The sequence below is a fragment of the Oncorhynchus clarkii genome, chromosome 6 (genome assembly GCF_045791955.1).
Source record: "Oncorhynchus clarkii lewisi isolate Uvic-CL-2024 chromosome 6, UVic_Ocla_1.0, whole genome shotgun sequence".
Classification (NCBI taxonomy): Eukaryota; Metazoa; Chordata; class Actinopteri; order Salmoniformes; family Salmonidae; genus Oncorhynchus; species Oncorhynchus clarkii.
In genome coordinates, this window is record NC_092152.1 from 83,743,468 (window position 1) to 83,763,192 (window position 19,725).

The window sequence follows — 19,725 nt, forward strand, 5'->3', positions numbered from 1 at the left end:
GTACGGGCCAGGTTATACATTAGGATGTTATGTATGGGCCAGGTTATACATTATGATGTTATATATGGCCCAGGTTATACATTAGGATGTTATGTATGGGCCAGGTTATACATTAGGATGTTATGTATGGGCCAGGTTATACATTAGGATGTTATGTATGGGCCAGGTTATACATTAGGATGTTATGTATGGCCCAGGTTATACATTAGGATGTTATGTATGGCCCAGGTTATACATTAGGATGTTATGTATGGCCCAGGTTATACATTAGGATGTTATGTATGGGCCAGGTTATACATTAGGATGTTATGTATGGGCCAGGTGATACATTAGGATGCTATGTATGGGCCAGGTTATATATTAGGATGTTATGTGTGGCCCAGGTTATATATTAGGATGTTATGTGTGGCCCAGGTTATATATTAGGATGTTATGTATGGCCCAGGTTATATATTAGGATGTTATGTGTGGCCCAGGTTATATATTAGGATGTTATGTGTGGCCCAGGTTATATATTAGGATGTTATGTATGGCCCAGGTTATATATTAGGATGTTATGTATGGCCCAGGTTATATATTAGGATGTTATGTGTGGCCCAGGTTATATATTAGGATGTTATGTATGGGCCAGGTTATATATTAGGATGTTATGTGTGGCCCAGGTTATATATTAGGATGTTATGTGTGGCCCAGGTTATATATTAGGATGTTATGTGTGGCCCAGGTTATATATTAGGATGTGTGGCCCAGGTTATATATTAGGATGTTATGTGTGGCCCAGGTTATATATTAGGATGTTATGTATGGCCCAGGTTATATATTAGGATGTTATGTATGGCCCAGGTTATATATTAGGATGTTATGTGTGGCCCAGGTTATATATTAGGATGTTATGTATGGGCCAGGTTATATATTAGGATGTTATGTGTGGCCCAGGTTATATATTAGGATGTTATGTGTGGCCCAGGTTATAGATTAGGATGTTATGTATGGCCCAGGTTATAGATTAGGATGTTATGTATGGCCCAGGTTATATATTAGGATGTTATGCATGGCCCAGGTTATATATTATGATGTTATGTGTGGCCCAGGTTATATATTAGGATGTTATGTGTGGCCCAGGTTATATATTATGATGTTATGTGTGGCCCAGGTTATAGATTATGATGTTATGTGTGGCCCAGGTTATATTTAGGATGTTATGCATGGCCCAGGTTATAGATTATGATGTTATGTGTGGCCCAGGTTATATTTAGGATGTTATGCATGGCCCAGGTTATATATTATGATGTTATGTGTGGCCCAGGTTATATAGTAGGATGCTATGTATGGCCCAGGTTATATATTAGGATGTTATGCATGGCCCAGGTTATATATTATGATGTTATGTGTGGCCCAGGTTATATATTATGATGTTATGTGTGGCCCAGGTTATAGATTATGATGTTATGTGTGGCCCAGGTTATATTTAGGATGTTATGCATGGCCCAGGTTATAGATTATGATGTTATGTGTGGCCCAGGTTATATTTAGGATGTTATGCATGGCCCAGGTTATATATTATGATGTTATGTGTGGCCCAGGTTATATAGTAGGATGCTATGTATGGCCCAGGTTATATATTAGGATGTTATGCATGGCCCAGGTTATATATTATGATGTTATGTGTGGCCCAGGTTATATATTAGGATGTTATGCATGGCCCAGGTTATATATTATGATGTTATGCATGGCCCAGGTTATAGATTATGATGTTATGTGTGGCCCAGGTTATATTTAGGATGTTATGCATGGCCCAGGTTATAGATTAGGATGCTATGTGTGGCCCAGGTTATATATTAGGATGCTATGTATGGGCCAGGTTATATATTAGGATGTTATGTGTGGCCCAGGTTATATATTAGGATGCTATGTATGGGCCAGGTTATATATTAGGATGCTATGTATGGGCCAGGTTATATATTAGGATGTTATGTGTGGCCCAGGTTATATTTAGGATGTTATGCATGGCCCAGGTTATATATTATGATGTTATGTGTGGCCCAGGTTATAGATTATGATGTTATGTGTGGCCCAGGTTATATTTAGGATGTTATGCATGGCCCAGGTTATAGATTATGATGTTATGTGTGGCCCAGGTTATATTTAGGATGTTATGCATGGCCCAGGTTATATATTATGATGTTATGTGTGGCCCAGGTTATATAGTAGGATGCTATGTATGGCCCAGGTTATATATTAGGATGTTATGCATGGCCCAGGTTATATATTATGATGTTATGTGTGGCCCAGGTTATATATTAGGATGTTATGCATGGCCCAGGTTATATATTATGATGTTATGCATGGCCCAGGTTATAGATTATGATGTTATGTGTGGCCCAGGTTATATTTAGGATGTTATGCATGGCCCAGGTTATAGATTAGGATGCTATGTGTGGCCCAGGTTATACATTAGGATGCTATGTATGGCTCAGGTTATATATTAGGATGTTATGCATGGCCCATGTTATATATTAGGATGCTATGTGTGGCCCAGGTTATATATTAGGATGCTATGTATGGGCCAGGTTATATATTAGGATGTTATGTGTGGCCCAGGTTATATATTAGGATGCTATGTATGGGCCAGGTTATATATTAGGATGCTATGTATGGGCCAGGTTATATATTAGGATGCTATGTGTGGCCCAGGTTATATAGTAGGATGCTATGTATGGGCCAGGTTATATATTAGGATGTTATGTGTGGCCCAGGTTATGTATTAGGATGCTATGCATGGCCCAGGTTATATATTAGGATGCTATGCATGGCCCAGGTTATATATTAGGATGCTATGTATGGCCCAGGTTATATATTAGGATGCTATGTATGGCCCAAGTTATATATTAGGATGCTATGTATGTGCCAGGTTATATATTAGGATGCAATGTATGGCTCAGGTTATATAGTAGGATGCTATGTATGGGCCAGGTTATATACTAGGATGCTATGTATGGCCCAGGTTATATATTAGGATGTTATGCATGGCCCAGGTAATATATTAGGATGTTATGCATGGCCCAGGTTATATATTAGGATGCTATGTATGGGCCCAGGTTATATATTAGGATGCTATGTATGGCCCAGGTTATATATTGGGATGTTATGTTTGGCCCAGGTTATATATTAGGATGCTATGTATGGCCCAGGTTATATATTAGGATGCTATGTATGGCCCAAGTTATATATTAGGATGCTATGTATGTGCCAGGTTATATATTAGGATGCTATGTATGGCCCAGGTTATATATTGGGATGTTATGTTTGGCCCAGGTTATATATTAGGATGCTATGTATGGCTCAGGTTATATATTAGGATGCTATGTATGGCCCAGGTTATACATTAGGATGTTATGCGTGGCCCAGGTTATACATTAGGATGTTATGCGTGGCCCAGGTTATATATTAGGATGTTATATATGGCCCAGGTTATATAATTTAGGATGTTATATATGGCCCAGGTTATATATTAGGATGTTATATATTGCCCAGGTTATATAGTAGGATGTTATATATGGCCCAGGTTATACATTAGAACTAAGGCTAAGCTGAATCAACAGATGGTTGTGACCAGTGAGCTGGGGTTTCCTTATTCTCCAGTTTATGTGATGGACGCAGTTTGACACAGAACTGGTTCTGTTCTCGCCACGGTTGTCTTTAAGCCAACAACATTGAAGGTGACCAGTGAGCATCGTGTGTCAGGACAGTGCTTAGTACAACAAGCTCCAGTTCCTCGCTGTAATGCAGGGTGGCGTCTTCCACGCCAGCCAGACGCACTTGATTTAGCCCGGAGAAATTCCAGCACCTTATTATGAGACAAGCCCTTCTCTCCTTGGTGTGTGTGCATGCGCAAGTGAATGTGTGTACGTGTGCACGAGTGTGTACGTGTGCACGAGTGTGTACGTGTGCACGAGTGTGTATGTGTGCACGAGTGTGTCACAGACACTGGTGTGGGAGAATTTCATACACTACTGAAAATACTCAGCCCCACAGCTTCTGGAATGTCCAGTTCTCTCCATGGAGGTCGCAACAAAGCCGGGGCTGAAAACGAACCTGAAGCATGGATCAGAGACAGGCGACTACTTCACATAGCTGGAATTAAGCCGAGGGGGACTAGCTACCTAAAACACCAGCGTTGGAATCTGGTTACATTTATGTCAGGCAGGAAAACAAGTCTGACTTAACAGCTTTTATATAGACCTTCCAGTGGTGGATGGGTGACATTCTTAGAGGACACATAACCGAGCCAATATTGCCGGTGGTGAGCCATCCAAAAAGAACTATTCTAAAAAAGATCCCGCCGTTTTAAATCCTAAACTACTGGCCATCCCGAGTTCATCCACCCACCATTCTAGATAAAATACTGGCCATCCCGAGTTCATCCACCCGCCATTCTAGATAAAATACTGACCATCCCGAGTTCATCCACCCACCATTCTAGATAAAATACTGACCATCCCGAGTTCATCCACCCACCATTCTAGATAAAATACTAGTTTACTCTCGACAACCTGACCCTTGAATTACAGCATGTTCCCCAACTGTCATTGTGTATCATAAACATCAACTGTGGCTCAAATCTGTTTGCTCTGAGCCACTTCCTGGCCAGAGTGACAGCCGCTCCAGGCCAGTAAGATCAAGCAGTGTGTGACATACAGTTTACCACAGAGTTCTCTGAACTCTCTACTGGCACAGTCGACTGGATGTGTGTGTGTATCTAGCTATACAGAGGGGAGACTTGGTGTTTGAATGTGGCTTCACAAGCCTCCCCAACATGGGGACTGGCATGGAGGACAACTGATATCTATGATCTCAGAACAGGGTGGGAGAGGGGTGAGAAGGGAGACGTGAGAGAGGAGTGCGGGGAGAGGGGAGCGGTGAGAGAGGAGTGCGGGGAGAGGCGAGAGAAGAGAGGGGAGCGGAGAGCGGCCAGCATCTGACCATATGCTGAATAACATTATCTAGTACTACAACAGTTCTCAGCTCTGTTTTCAACTGTTAGAAGTTAATAATTGAATCAGACAAGTATGTTGGCATTCCTAGCAATTTGAAGGAGACTAGTGCTATTTACTATGCTTGGAATGAGAGACAGTTTGCATTGCCAGACATTTCACGCTATTGGTTGAGACAACTTATTGTGTGGGATAGTGTAGTGGTTACTGGTCCATATGTTCCTGTGGGACTGTGTGTGTCTGTAGACTTCTGTATACACGTGTATGCCTGTGTTCATGCCTGGATGCAGTGTTTGTGTGAGCACACGTTACTCACGCGGATCGTCCCTCCATGTCCAGCTTAGTGGGGATGATGCCCTTCTTGCTGAGCACGGCCGCCACCTTGTCCACCTCGCCCCGTTCCACCGCCTTCATCAGCCGGTCGTCATACTTGTTCCAGTCTGTGTTCTGGGAGAGAGAGAGAGGGCACGACGTCAACACGACACAGATACCTCGCCTTTACAACATACGGGTCAGGGAAACTCATTCTCACCACGGTCATCACTTTGTCATAATTCAAGGAGTCTGGACAGATCAACATTTCAAACATAACTTTTAGAATTCCCAGAGGGACTATAGACTGGATTGAGGTTAGCCTCAATGATTTATGCCAAGATAGTGCGGTTTCCATTCTGAAGCAAAGCATTTCTGAGAGTGCCTGGACACAGAGCATGGGAACGGCTAGTTCTTCTGCAAGAAAGGACCCCTCTTGGACAGAACACAGGCACTGGAGTAGAGGGATCCAAGAAAACAGAAAGCGGTGACTAAAGCCTGCATAGAGACCGAGAAAGGACAGTTCCCTGCCTGTTCCTGGATACAACAACAACATGTAAACACGCGTCACAAAGGAATTTGTAAAAATAAATAAATAAATAAACCCACCAAACTGCAACAGGACGCTCTGTCTGTCCGCTCACTCAACTCACACTGGCTGGCAGATAGATAAATATTCCACATAGATGATAGGCCTATTTTGCATGCAATTTGTCTCCCGCCAACATTAAGCGTCAACATGTACCTAATACATATTAGTATTATCAGAATGCAAGTTCAAAACTACAAACGTAAAGAATGGAACTTGATAACGAGTTAAAACAGGCCACTGTGCCTCTGGGTTGATGAAAGAATTCTCCTGGGGAATGTAGGGCAGATTCACAGAGTTCCTTCAGGTTAGTGAGAGAAGAATAAGCTGTAAGTCACAGCTCACTCCTTCCTGCTGTTTCAACACCATGCTTACTCAGTATTCAGGAACCGCAGTGGCTAGGTCCTAACCCAACCACAGTAGCTAGGTCCTAACCCAACCACAGTAGCTAGGTCCTAACCCAACCACAGTAGCTAGGTCCTAACCCACCCCCAGTGGCTAGGTCCTAACCCACCCCCAGTGGCTAGGTCCTAACCCAACGCCAGTAGCTAGGTCCTAACCCAACGCCAGTAGCTAGGTCCTAACCCAACCACAGTAGCTAGGTCCTAACCCAACCCCAGTAGCTAGGTCCTAACCCAACCCCAGTAGCTAGGTCCTAACCCAACCCCAGTAGCTAGGTCCTAACCCAACCACAGTAGCTAGGTCCTAACGCAACCACAGTAGCTAGGTCCCAACCCAACCACAGTAGCTAGGTCCTAACGCAACCACAGTAGCTAGGTCCTAACGCAACCACAGTAGCTAGGTCCTAACGCAACCCCAGTAGCTAGGTCCCAACCCAACCACAGTGGCTAGGTCCTAACCCAACCACAGTAGCTAGGTCCTAACCCAACCACAGTAGTTAGGTCCCAATGGCCTCAGGATACTTTTAACAAGTGTCATTAGAAATGTCCTTACTCTCTAAAAGAACAAGCAGAATACCTACAAAGTACATGGAGGTGCATTTCAGCCAGCGACTCATGTTGAGAGAGGGGGACTGGTCCTTGCAGAGTGCCGCTGCAAACGCCGCCACTGTTCCGGTAGAACGACAAACAAACAAAAACAAAAGTTTTCCCTTCTGGGAAGTGCTGTTAAGGCACTCTGCCAGCCCGTGTGAGTTGAGTGAGCGGACAGACGGAGAGTCCCGTTGCAGCTTGGTGGGTCGTCTTTCAGAGCTCTCCAGCGACGTCGCCTGCTGTTGCTGCCAGAACCTCTCGGTCTCGAAGCGTTACGGAGAAGTTCCTAAAAGTTTTTCTGGCACTCCCAGGCTCTGTCTGTGAGTTCATCACCCCACTGTGCACAGCACAGGGTAGGAGGAGAAGAAATAGAAAAAGGGGGTGGGGATGGAGGAGGAGGTGTGGAGGAGCAGTAGGACCAGCCCTGCCAGCCCTGGGACCAGCCCCGGCCAGCTACTGCAGCTCCTCCTCTGGGGAACAGCCTCTCGGCTACAGCCTGGATCTCTTCAATCTCTCTCTAACTACTCTCTTTCACTTTGTATTCTGCTTCCCTCTCTTAGTTGTTCTTCTTGTCTCCTCTCCTCCCGTCCAGTCTCCTCTCCTCCCGTCCAGTCTCCTCTCCTCCCGTCCAGTCTCCTCTCCTCCCGTCCAGTCTCCTCTCCTCCCGTCCAGTCTCCTCTCCTCCCGTCCAGTCTCCTCTCCTCCAGTCCAGTCTCCTCTCCTCCAGTCCAGTCTCCTCTCCCTTTCTATACAGTCTTCTCTTAGCAGACTGTCAGCTAGTTTTTGTGCAGTAGGAGTTCCTCTCTTGGTCTCTCTTTCAGTCTGGGGTGTACAGCGTCTTCTACCCAGTTAATGGCAAGGTCAGCCAGCCCCCAAGGTGTAAATATGGGATCTCTCTCTCTCTCTTTCTCTCTCTCTCTCTCTCTCTCTGGTTCTAAAAGTATCCCCGGCTCCTGTGGTAAACAGAGGCTAGTGCAGACAGCACCAGCAGACAGGTTACCTCTTTATTTGTTACCCTCCAACCTTTCTCCAATGACTGATAGGAAGACAGGGGCTAAGAATACATTCTGAGCATGCCTGCTCTGAGAGCAACACCGTCGGTGTCCTGTCCATCCTACACAGCACAGCAGCACCCCGACTGAAACAAGGCCAGCCAAGGAGGAGCCTTGCTGCTAGCATCCCCACCATTATCCCACATCCCCAAATATTAACCTATGATGTGGAGAAGGGGATTATTGTTGCACATTGGAGCTGGCCCTGGCACGGACCCCTGAGGTTCCCCGACGTTCAGGGACCTTGTTAAACAGTCTATATACTCATTCTGTATGTGTGTCTGTGTGCGCAGAGGTGCTGATCCCACCACACGGTAGCAGGATTAGGTGTCACAGTCTTTTACAAATCAGCTGTCTGGGTTTGCAGGCTCCCCTTAAACCCTCCACCCAACTGTCATTACTACCTTGGTGGTAAACATCGCACTGGGCCGTCTATTAACAATGGAATACGTCAACTTGTATTATTTGCGAGGTGAAAAAGAACGAGAGGTCAGAAGAGAGAGAGAGAGAGCGAGAAAGGAGGGGGACGCGTTTAATTTACACACACTGCGTCAGCTCGGCAGGGGGCTCGGGTTACGACCCGCTGCCAGACTGGCGTTAGCAGAGTGGCCGTGATATTCCGCAAACATGCGAAAAGGCCCGTCCGCATGACACGTCATATGAAGGACCGGGTGTCTTCTTTCTAAAACTGCTGGGGCCTGCATGGAGACAAAGGCACCAAAATGGAACCTGGGTTGACAAACTGAGTGCAGTGGCCCTCACACCTAAATATCTATATGGGTGTGTCTGGGTTGTTTTGTTTGGACTGGATACATGAGTCGGGTTTAGAACACCACGTATAGTGTTGAACATGACTTCATGGGGTAGCGAATAAATCTGTTCTCAATATAGTGCCTGTAAGACAAGCGCTGGAGAATCATTTTTATGCTTTAGGGAGTGAATTGTAAAATATCAATGCAATTTTCAAGTAAATGTTGATCATTAATTGATGGATGTAATTGTTTTTTAATTAAATGGAGCTTTAATGTTAATTAATCTAAGAACATGCACCAACTTGAGGCACTATTAGGCTCTGTGCAGGCTACGAAGGAGCCGGTGGACGTTCCAGTCCACTGTGATTCTCCATCACATCTTCCAGAGGCCCTCGACTGTCCGTATCGGCAGGCCGTAGCTCATCCCAACACCCTCATCATATCCATGTTCCTCTTAGCCAATGGCCTGTAATGTCCTGACAGATGAAATGACCAGCAGTAAATACCCAGCCGTTCTCCCCCTCTCTCTCCCCCTCCCTCCCCCTGTCACCATGTGTGAGTGAGAGGAGCCAAGAGGAGGAGGTCAGGGCGTCAGGCAGTGAAGTGGAGCCAGGACTTTACTGCTGGGTGTCCTCGGGCCAAGCCACAGACAGGTTGACAACACTAAGGCCACAGCACCCCCTGGCAGTGATGGGATAGCAGACATCTTTAATGAGACAGGAGGGAGAGGGAGGGAGAGAAACAGAGATAAAGTGAGGGTGACGGAGCGTAAGAGGGAGAGAGAAGGAGAGATCCAAGGTCCTGACACTTAGTACCGACCAATATCCCTCAACACAGAAATGAAAACAGGCACCATGGTAACAGACACCGCCCTGTTACCTCCCAGTGTCTTATAGATATTCCATTCATCATTACAGACACAAACAGAACCTACATGCCATCTGAATGTCTCACCAGGGCTGATACAGTGAGGCAGTATCCACTGACAGAAGAAGCCCCAGACTACAGCTAGGAGAGCTGGTGATAGTCCTAATTTACTGAAGACAAGCTCAGATAGCAGTTAGAGCTCCTAGCTACCGTGCAATACAGGCAGAGAGACTGACTCATGCTGTAGTGGACGAGAGAGACGGGGACTGAGGGAGGAAACTAACACTGAACAAAACTAAGTGCCAGCCACTTTGCCAACCAGACTGTTTACCCAGGTCGTGAGGTGCCCAAGAAAACAAGCACAGTCCGAGCCAGTGGTGGAAGGATATCCTGTTAATGAGTGGCCGTCAAAAAGCATTCTGCTCGGGTCACATAGCTCTGAAACAGAAACACTCTGGTCAGAATGGTGTAAATTAAAAATGGCTGCCGTAAACTGACTGACAACCACTGATTGAAAAACTGATGTTGTTGATTCAAGGAGAGACATTGTTGAGTTCTTGGAAAGTGCACACGAACACACACATGGTTAATCTGGGGGCCTGAGGGAGAGAAACGTAGAGCCTCTGTTAGCAGTAGCAGCTGTGGCTTCTTAACCCACTTCCTCACCATTGTGGGGTCGTCAGTGTTAGCCATTAACGCAGTGAACAGCCATTATATTTTAGAGACACAGGGCAACAGACTGACTGGTGATTAGGGGGGAGCTGGGCGATGGTGTAACGGTCAGATTATTTACAGGCTGACTGGTGATTAGGGGGGCGATGGTGTAATGGTCAGATTATTTACAGACTGACTGTTGATTAGGGGGGCGATGGTGTAATGGTCAGATTATTTACAGACTGACTGTTGATTAGGGGGGCGATGGTGTAATGGTCAGATTATTTACAGGCTGACTGTTGATTAGGGGGGCGATGGTGTAATGGTCAGATTATTTACAGGCTGACTGTTGATTAGGGGGGGCGATGGTGTAATGGTCAGATTATTTACAGGCTGACTGGTGATTAGGGGGGAGCTGGGCGATGGTGTAATGGTCAGATTATTTACAGACTGACTGGTGATTAGGGGGGAGCTGGGCGATGGTGTAACGGTCAGATTATTTACAGGCTGACTGTTGATTAGGGGGGCGATGGTGTAATGGTCAGATTATTTACAGACTGACTGGTGATTAGGGGGAGGCTGGGCGATGGTGTAATGGTCAGATTATTTACAGGCTGACTGTTGATTAGGGGGAGGCTGGGCGATGGTGTAATGGTCAGATTATTTACAGGCTGACTGTTGATTAGGGGGGCGATGGTGTAATGGTCAGATTATTTACAGGCTGACTGTTGATTAGGGGGGCGATGGTGTAATGGTCAGATTATTTACAGGCTGACTGTTGATTAGGGGGGCGATGATGTTATGGTCAGATTATTTACAGACTGACTGGTGATTAGGGGGGAGCTGGGCGATGGTGTAATGGTCAGATTATTTACAGGCTGACTGTTGATTAGGGGGGCGATGGTGTAATGGTCAGATTATTTACAGACTGACTGTTGATTAGGGGGGCGATGGTGTAATGGTCAGATTATTTACAGGCTGACTGTTGATTAGGGGGGCGATGGTGTAATGGTCAGATTATTTACAGACTGACTGTTGATTAGGGGGGCGATGGTGTAATGGTCAGATTATTTACAGGCTGACTGTTGATTAGGGGGGCGATGGTGTAATGGTCAGATTATTTACAGGCTGACTGGTGATTAGGGGGAGGCTGGGCGATGGTGTAATGGTCAGATTATTTACAGACTGACTGGTGATTAAGGGGAGGCTGGGCGATGGTGTAATGGTCAGATTATTTACAGGCTGACTGTTGATTAGGGGGAGCTGGGCGATGGTGTAACGGTCAGATTATTTACAGACTGACTGGTGATTAGGGGGAGGCTGGGCGATGGTGTAATGGTCAGATTATTTACAGACTGACTGGTGATTAGGGGGAGGCTGGGCGATGGTGTAATGGTCAGATTATTTACAGGCTGACAGACACCATGGGGAGGGACAGAGAGAAAAGGAGGAAAACAGAGAGGCCAGATGGGAATATTAGGTGTCTGTCGTTACGGCAAAATGATGCTTTAATTAGAAAGGAGGATGTACCACTGACGACCTGAGCTAAAAGTAGGGGTGTGAACGTTAAAAAGTTTAAACGAAATTTAACCGAAAAACTCTACATTTTTTACGTAGATGCAAAAAGTAACAACTAAGAGCTTTGAAGTGACTCAACTGTTGATGCCCTGGCAACCACGCTGTGACCAGCATGAAGCCAACCCATACACATGGCAAGATACTGTGTGTGACTATGTGAAAGACGAGTGTTGCATCTCCCTTATCTCAATATCCTAGCCTTCATTGATAGTTCTTTCTTTACTGAAGTTGTGACACATTGCAAGCCAAGAAATTGCGAGATACAGCATTCCATTGCGAGATACAGCATTTGATTGCTGATAGATAGGACTAGTGCACTATTCTGACTGTCTGCCTGGTGGCCAACCTGCCTGGTCATGTCTAGGTGGGATACAGCATTAGATTGCTGATAGATAGGGCTAGTGCACTATTCTGACTGTCTGCCTGGTGGCCAACCTGCCGGCCAACCTGCCTATACTGTGTCCCTCCGCTCAGTCCCTCGATAGCTCGCTATCAAAGATGCGAGTGTTTGTGTTCTCAGACAGGACACTCGCTGGGCAGAGAGGTGACCGTCTCAGACAGGACACTCCCTGGGCAGAGAGGTGACCGTCTCAGACAGGACACTCCCTGGGCAGAGAGGTGACCGTCTCAGACAGGACACTCCCTGGGCAGAGAGGTGACCGTCTCAGACAGGACACTCCCTGGGCAGAGAGGTGACCAGACCAGAAGGGGGTCAGACGGGTCAGGTGTACACTGTGTCCTCTTCACTATCACTAAAACAAAAGTCATGTTACTTAGGTCATAGTTATGGGATGTTGCAGGATGACACAACCCAACACTGTCTGGTTTTCAAGCAGTTAACCCCTTCAACAACCAGAGATTAGCCTACATCCAAGCAGCTTAACCTCTTCAACAACCAGAGATTAGCCTACATCCAAGCAGTTAACCCCTTCAACAACCAGAGATTAGCCTACATCCAAGCAGTTTAACCCCTTCAACAACCAGAGATTAGCCTACATCCAAGCAGTTTAACCCCTTCAACAACCAGAGATTAGCCTACATCCAAGCAGCTTAACCCCTTCAACAACCAGAGATTAGCCTACATCCAAGCAGTTTAACCCCTTCAACAACCAGAGATGAGCCGACATCCAAGCAGCTTAACCCCTTCAACAACCAGAGATTAGCCTACATCCAAGCAGCTTAACCCCTTCAACAACCAGAGATTAGCCTACATCCAAGCAGCTTAACCCCTTCAACAACCAGAGATTAGCCTACATCCAAGCAGTTTAACCCCTTCAACAACCAGAGATGAGCCTACATCCAAGCAGTTTAACCCCTTCAACAACCAGAGATGAGCCTACATCCAAGCAGCTTAACCCCTTCAACAACCAGAGATTAGCCTACATCCAAGCAGCTTAACCCCTTCAACAACCAGAGATTAGCCTACATCCAAGCAGTTTAACCCCTTCAACAACCAGAGATGAGCCTACATCCAAGCAGCTTAACCCCTTCAACAACCAGAGATGAGCCTACATCCAAGCAGCTTAACCCCTTCAACAACCAGAGATGAGCCTACATCCAAGCAGCTTAACCCCTTCAACAACCAGAGATTAGCCTACATCCAAGCAGCTTAACCTCTTCAACAACCAGAGATTAGCCTACATCCAAGCAGCTTAACCCCTTCAACAACCAGAGATTAGCCTACATCAAAGCAGCTTAACCCCTTCAACAACCAGAGATTAGCCTACATCCAAGCAGTTTAACCCCTTCAACAACCAGAGATGAGCCTACATCCAAGCAGCTTAACCCCTTCAACAACCAGAGATTAGCCTACATCCAAGCAGCTTAATTAACCTCTTCAACAACCAGAGATTAGCCTACATCCAAGCAGCTTAACCCCTTCAACAACCAGAGATTAGCCTACATCCAAGCAGTTTAACCTCTTCAACAACCAGAGATTAGCCTACATCCAAGCAGCTTAACCTCTTCAACAACCAGAGATTAGCCTACATCCAAGCAGCTTAACCTCTTCAACAACCAGAGATTAGCCTACATCCAAGCAGCTTAACCTCTTCAACAACCAGAGATTAGCCGACATCCAAGCAGCTTAACCCCTTCAACAACCAGAGATTAGCCTACATCCAAGCAGTTTAACCCCTTCAACAACCAGAGATTAGCCGACATCCAAGCAGTTTAACCCCTTCAACAACCAGAGATTAGCCTACATCCAAGCAGCTTAACCCCTTCAACAACCAGAGATTAGCCTACATCCAAGCAGCTTAACCTCTTCAACAACCAGAGATTAGCCTACATCCAAGCAGCTTAACCTCTTCAACAACCAGAGATTAGCCTACATCCAAGCAGCTTAACCCCTTCAACAACCAGAGATTAGCCTACATCCAAGCAGCTTAACCCCTTCAACAACCAGAGATTAGCCTACATCCAAGCAGCTTAACCTCTTCAACAACCAGAGATTAGCCTACATCCAAGCAGCTTAACCCCTTCAACAACCAGAGATTAGCATACATCCAAGCAGCTTAACCTCTTCAACAACCAGAGATTAGCCTACATCCAAGCAGTTTAAGCCCTTCAACAACCAGAGATTAGCCTACATCCAAGCAGCTTAACCTCTTCAACAACCAGAGATTAGCCGACATCCAAGCACCCCTTCAACAACCAGAGATTAGCCTACATCCAAGCAGCTTAACCCCTTCAACAACCAGAGATTAGCCGACATCCAAGCAGCTTAACCCCTTCAACAACCAGAGATTAGCCGACATCCAAGCAGTTTAACCCCTTCAACAACCAGAGATGAGCCTACATCCAAGCAGTTTAACCCCTTCAACAACCAGAGATTAGCCTACATCCAAGCAGCTTAACCCCTTCAACAACCAGAGATTAGCCGACATCCAAGCACCCCTTCAACAACCAGAGATTAGCCTACATCCAAGCAGCTTAACCCCTTCAACAACCAGAGATTAGCCTACATCCAAGCAGCTTAACCCCTTCAACAACCAGAGATTAGCCTACATCCAAGCAGTTTAACCCCTTCAACAACCAGAGATGGTCCGACATCCAAATGTTCCCATCTTGCAGGCTCCAAGGGAACCACCACTGTCTTTCTTCTGTAGAGCTACCGAGGGGACAGACCATGGAATACATTCTTTGTCACACAAGTCACAGTTTCACAGTTCTGCAGCTAGTCTGTACAAACAAAATACCTCGCCAGATGGCTGATGACCTCATAAAGACGTGTTTTGACTTTGGCGATATTGAACAGGAGCTGGAGAGCCCATTAGTGACTGAGTGTTAGGGAGTCCCACAGGTAAAGAGGAGATGCCACAGTTCCCTGTTGGCCACTGAAACCTCTTCCCATCTACGAAGCCCAAATGGAGCTCCGTCTTAAGCTGCCAGCTGCTGGCTGGGTCACAGTCCTGGATGTGACGTTTGACCCACATGCAATGGCTTCCCCTGGCTATTTTCCCCCACTTCCAACAGCAGGGCCCTGGGCAAGAGATCAGGGATCAGCTTTCTGCACGGACCCCCTCCATCTTACACTACGCCCTCTACAACGTATTACCACTGTCCAATGGAGGACTTGTTCACTGAATCATGTGATCACCAAGAGGGGGATGATTCCTACTTGGCCAGGAAATATAGGCAATGACAGTGCCTAGCAAATTTACATGAAATAGTAAATGGTAAATGGATCACGAGGGAGGTGATGTACAATCTATACCTTGAAGAGATGACAGTCAGACACAGGACGGAGGGACTGTATGTATACACACAATGTTATAAGAAGGCCTGGTTATGTTACATCAAAGGGAGCTGTGATCAAATTCTAAGATGAACTTCAGCAGACTGTAAATGAAGCACAGCACTTCCAATGTTACAGCTCTGAACACGTCTTTAAGGACTTGTACTGATACTGGGTCTCTAACGACTTGTACTGATACTGGGTCTCTAACGACTTGTACTGATACTGGGTCTCTAACGACTTGTACTGATACTGGGTCTCTAACGACTTGTACTGATACTGGGTCTCTAACGACTTGTACTGATACTGGGTCTCTAACGACTTGTACTGATACTGGGTCTCTAACGACTTGTACTGATACTGGGTCTCTAACGACTTGTACTGATACTGGGTCTCTAACGACTTGTACTGATACTGGGTCTCTAACGACTTGTACTGATACTGGGTCTCTAACGACTTGTACTGATACTGGGCCTCTAACGACTTGTACTGATACTGGGCCTCTAACGACTTGTACTGATACTGGGTCTCTAACGACTTGTACTGATACTGGGAGCTGAGGAATGTTTTCACCAAAACACTGATGGACGATGACAGTTGATAAGACAGGGAAAATTATACAGATAAAATATGATAAATATCTGTTTCATCTAACTGCAAAAACTCAATTTAATTTAACAGATAAATGACTAGTGGCAATTTAGTAAGATAACAGTAAGCAGAAAGGCAAATTCCAATTAATTTCATCCAGAATAAAAAGAGAGAACGTGATTTGGGTCATAACATAGACAAGAACATGGAACTATCACTCTGTCCTCCTGAGACATTGGGTCATAACAGACAAGAACATGGAACTATCACTCTGTCCTCCTGGGACATTGGGTCATAACAGACAAGAACATGGAACTATCACTCTGTCCTCCTGGGACATTGGGTCATAACAGAGACAAGAACATGGAACTATCACTCTGTCCTCCTGAGACATTGGGTCATAACAGACAAGAACATGGAACTATCACTCTGTCCTCCTGGGACATTGGGTCATAACAGAGACAACAACATGGAACTATCACTCTGTCCTCCTGGGACATTGGGTCATAACAGAGACAACAACATGGAACTATCACTCTGTCCTCCTGAGACATTGGGTCATAACAGAGACAAGAACATGGAACTATCACTCTGTCCTCCTGAGACATTGGGTCATAACAGAGACAAGAACATGGAACTATCACTCTGTCCTCCTGAGACATTGGGTCATAACAGACAAGAACATGGAACTATCACTCTGTCCTCCTGAGACATTGGGTCATAACAGACAAGAACATGGAACTATCACTCTGTCCTCCTGAGACATTGGGTCATAACAGATAAGAACATGGAACTATCACTCTGTCCTCCTGGGACATTGGGTCATAACAGAGACAAGAACATGGAACTATCACTCTGTCCTCCTGGGACATTGGGTCATAACAGAGACAAGAACATGGAACTATCACTCTGTCCTCCTGGGACATTGGGTCATAACAGACAAGAACATGGAACTATCACTCTGTCCTCCTGGGACATTGGGTCATAACAGAGACAAGAACATGGAACTATCACTCTGTCCTCCTGAGACATTGGGTCATAACAGAGACAAGAACATGGAACTATCACTCTGTCCTCCTGAGACATTGGGTCATAACAGAGACAAGAACATGGAACTATCACTCTGTCCTCCTGAGACATTGGGTCATAACAGAGACAAGAACATGGAACTATCACTCTGTCCTCCTGAGACATTGGGTCATAACAGACAAGAACATGGAACTATCACTCTGTCCTCCTGAGACATTGGGTCATAACAGACAAGAACATGGAACTATCACTCTGTCCTCCTGGGACATTGGGTCATAACAGAGACAAGAACATGGAACTATCACTCTGTCCTCCTGGGACATTGGGTCATAACAGAGACAACAACATGGAACTATCACTCTGTCCTCCTGAGACATTGGGTCATAACAAAGACAAGAACATGGAACTATCACTCTGTCCTCCTGAGACATTGGGTCATAACAGAGACAAGAACATGGAACTATCACTCTGTCCTCCTGAGACATTGGGTCATAACAGACAAGAACATGGAACTATCACTCTGTCCTCCTGAGACATTGGGTCATAACAGACAAGAACATGGAACTATCACTCTGTCCTCCTGGGACATTGGGTCATAACAGAGACAAGAACATGGAACTATCACTCTGTCCTCCTGAGACATTGGGTCATAACAGACAAGAACATGGAACTATCACTCTGTCCTCCTCCTGGTCAATCTGTCTGAAAGACACCAAAGACAAACGGCAGTATCTGGACAACAGAGGCGAAACTCTCCCCTTACTCCCAAATCTAAAACCGTCAGACAAGGGGGGCAGAAAGTAGTGCCAAATAAAATCTCCCATTTCAAAACAATTCCGGTTGTCGAAATTCCTGGGATGTTTGAGAAAGCATTGCGGTGACCTCTGCGTGTTCTCTTTTTCCTTCATATGGACCTGAAAGGGGAGGGAAAAAATAACAGCAGCGCCTGACAGCGACATCACTCGCACATTGCAATTCTATTCGCTGCAATAACAGGGTCCCTGGCGGAGGTATTAAAAAACTGTCTGGCTTATTGGTATTGGCTGGCGGGGGCCCATGGGGCTGTATTGTCCCAGCTGGGCCTGATGACATGGAGATAGAGGGCGTTTAGACTCGCTCTGCTGCTGCCTGGTTGCTGATTTGGCTGCTATAAATGTGGAACAGTGGTCACTGACTCAGCAGACATGTTTTTATTATAATTAGTAACATAAACATTGTCCTGGAGTGTTAGGTCCTAGCAACATAAACATTGTCCTGGAGTGTTAGGTCCTAGTAACATAAACATTGTCCTGGAGTGTTAGGTCCTAGTAACATAAACATTGTCCTGGAGTGTTAGGCCCTAGCAACATAAACATTGTCCTGGAGTGTTAGGTCCTAGTAACATAAACATTGTCCTAGATTGTTAGGTCCTAGTAACAAAAACATTGTATTGTTAGGTCCTAGTAACATAAACATTGTCCTAGATTGTTAGGCCCTAGTAACATAAACATTGTCCTAGATTGTTAGGTCCTAGTAACATAAACATTGTCCTGGAGTGTTAGGTCCTAGTAACATAAACATTGTCCTGGAGTGTTAGGTCCTAGTAACATAAACATTGTCCTGGAGTGTTAGGTCCTAGTAACATAACCATTGTCCTAGATTGTTAGGTCCTAGTAACAAAAACATTGTATTGTTAGGTCCTAGTAACATAAACATTGTCCTAGATTGTTAGGCCCTAGTAACATAAACATTGTCCTAGATTGTTAGGTCCTAGTAACATAAACATTGTCCTGGAGTGTTAGGCCCTAGCAACATAAACATTGTCCTGGAGTGTTAGGTCCTAGTAACATAAACATTGTCCTGGAGTGTTAGGTCCTAGTAACATAACCATTGTCCTAGATTGTTAGGTCCTAGTAACAAAAACATTGTATTGTTAGGTCCTAGTAACATAAACATTGTCCTAGATTGTTAGGCCCTAGTAACATAAACATTGTCCTAGATTGTTAGGTCCTAGTAACATAAACATTGTATTGTTAGGTCCTAGTAACATAAACATTGTCCTAGATTGTTAGGCCCTAGTAACAAAAACATTGTACTGTATTGTTAGGTCCTAGTAACAAACATTGTATTGTTAGGTCCTAGTAACATAAACATTGTCCTAGATTGTTAGGCCCTAGTAACAAAAACATTGTACTGTATTGTTAGGTCCTAGTAACATAAACATTGTAATGGAGTGTTAGGTCCTAGTAACATAAACATTGTCCTAGATTGTTAGGCCCTAGTAACATAAATATTGTCCTGGATTGTTAGGCCCTAGTAACATAAACATTGTCCTGGATTGTTAGGCCCTAGTAACATAAACATTGTCCTGGATTGTTAGGCCCTAGTAACATAAACATTGTCATGGATTGTTAGGCCCTAGTAACATAAACAGTGTCCTAGATTGTTAGGCCCTAGTAACATAAACATTGTCCTGGATTGTTAGGCCCTAGTAACATAAACATTGTCCTGGATTGTTAGGCCCTAGTAACATAAACATTGTCCTGGATTGTTAGGCCCTAGTAACATAAACATTGTCCTGGATTGTTAGGCCCTAG

General features: G+C 45.2%; 1 protein-coding gene across 1 annotated transcript in view; it reads right to left on the reverse strand.

The window, feature by feature from the left end:
• LOC139411731 (uveal autoantigen with coiled-coil domains and ankyrin repeats-like) overlaps positions 1 to 19,725 on the reverse strand; it is an 85,362-nt gene that overhangs the window by 38,357 nt on the left and 27,280 nt on the right. The window contains exon 2 of the mRNA XM_071158415.1: positions 5,311 to 5,441. Coding sequence (XP_071014516.1) covers positions 5,311 to 5,441 — 131 coding nt within the window. The remainder of the gene's footprint in view (positions 1 to 5,310; positions 5,442 to 19,725) is intronic.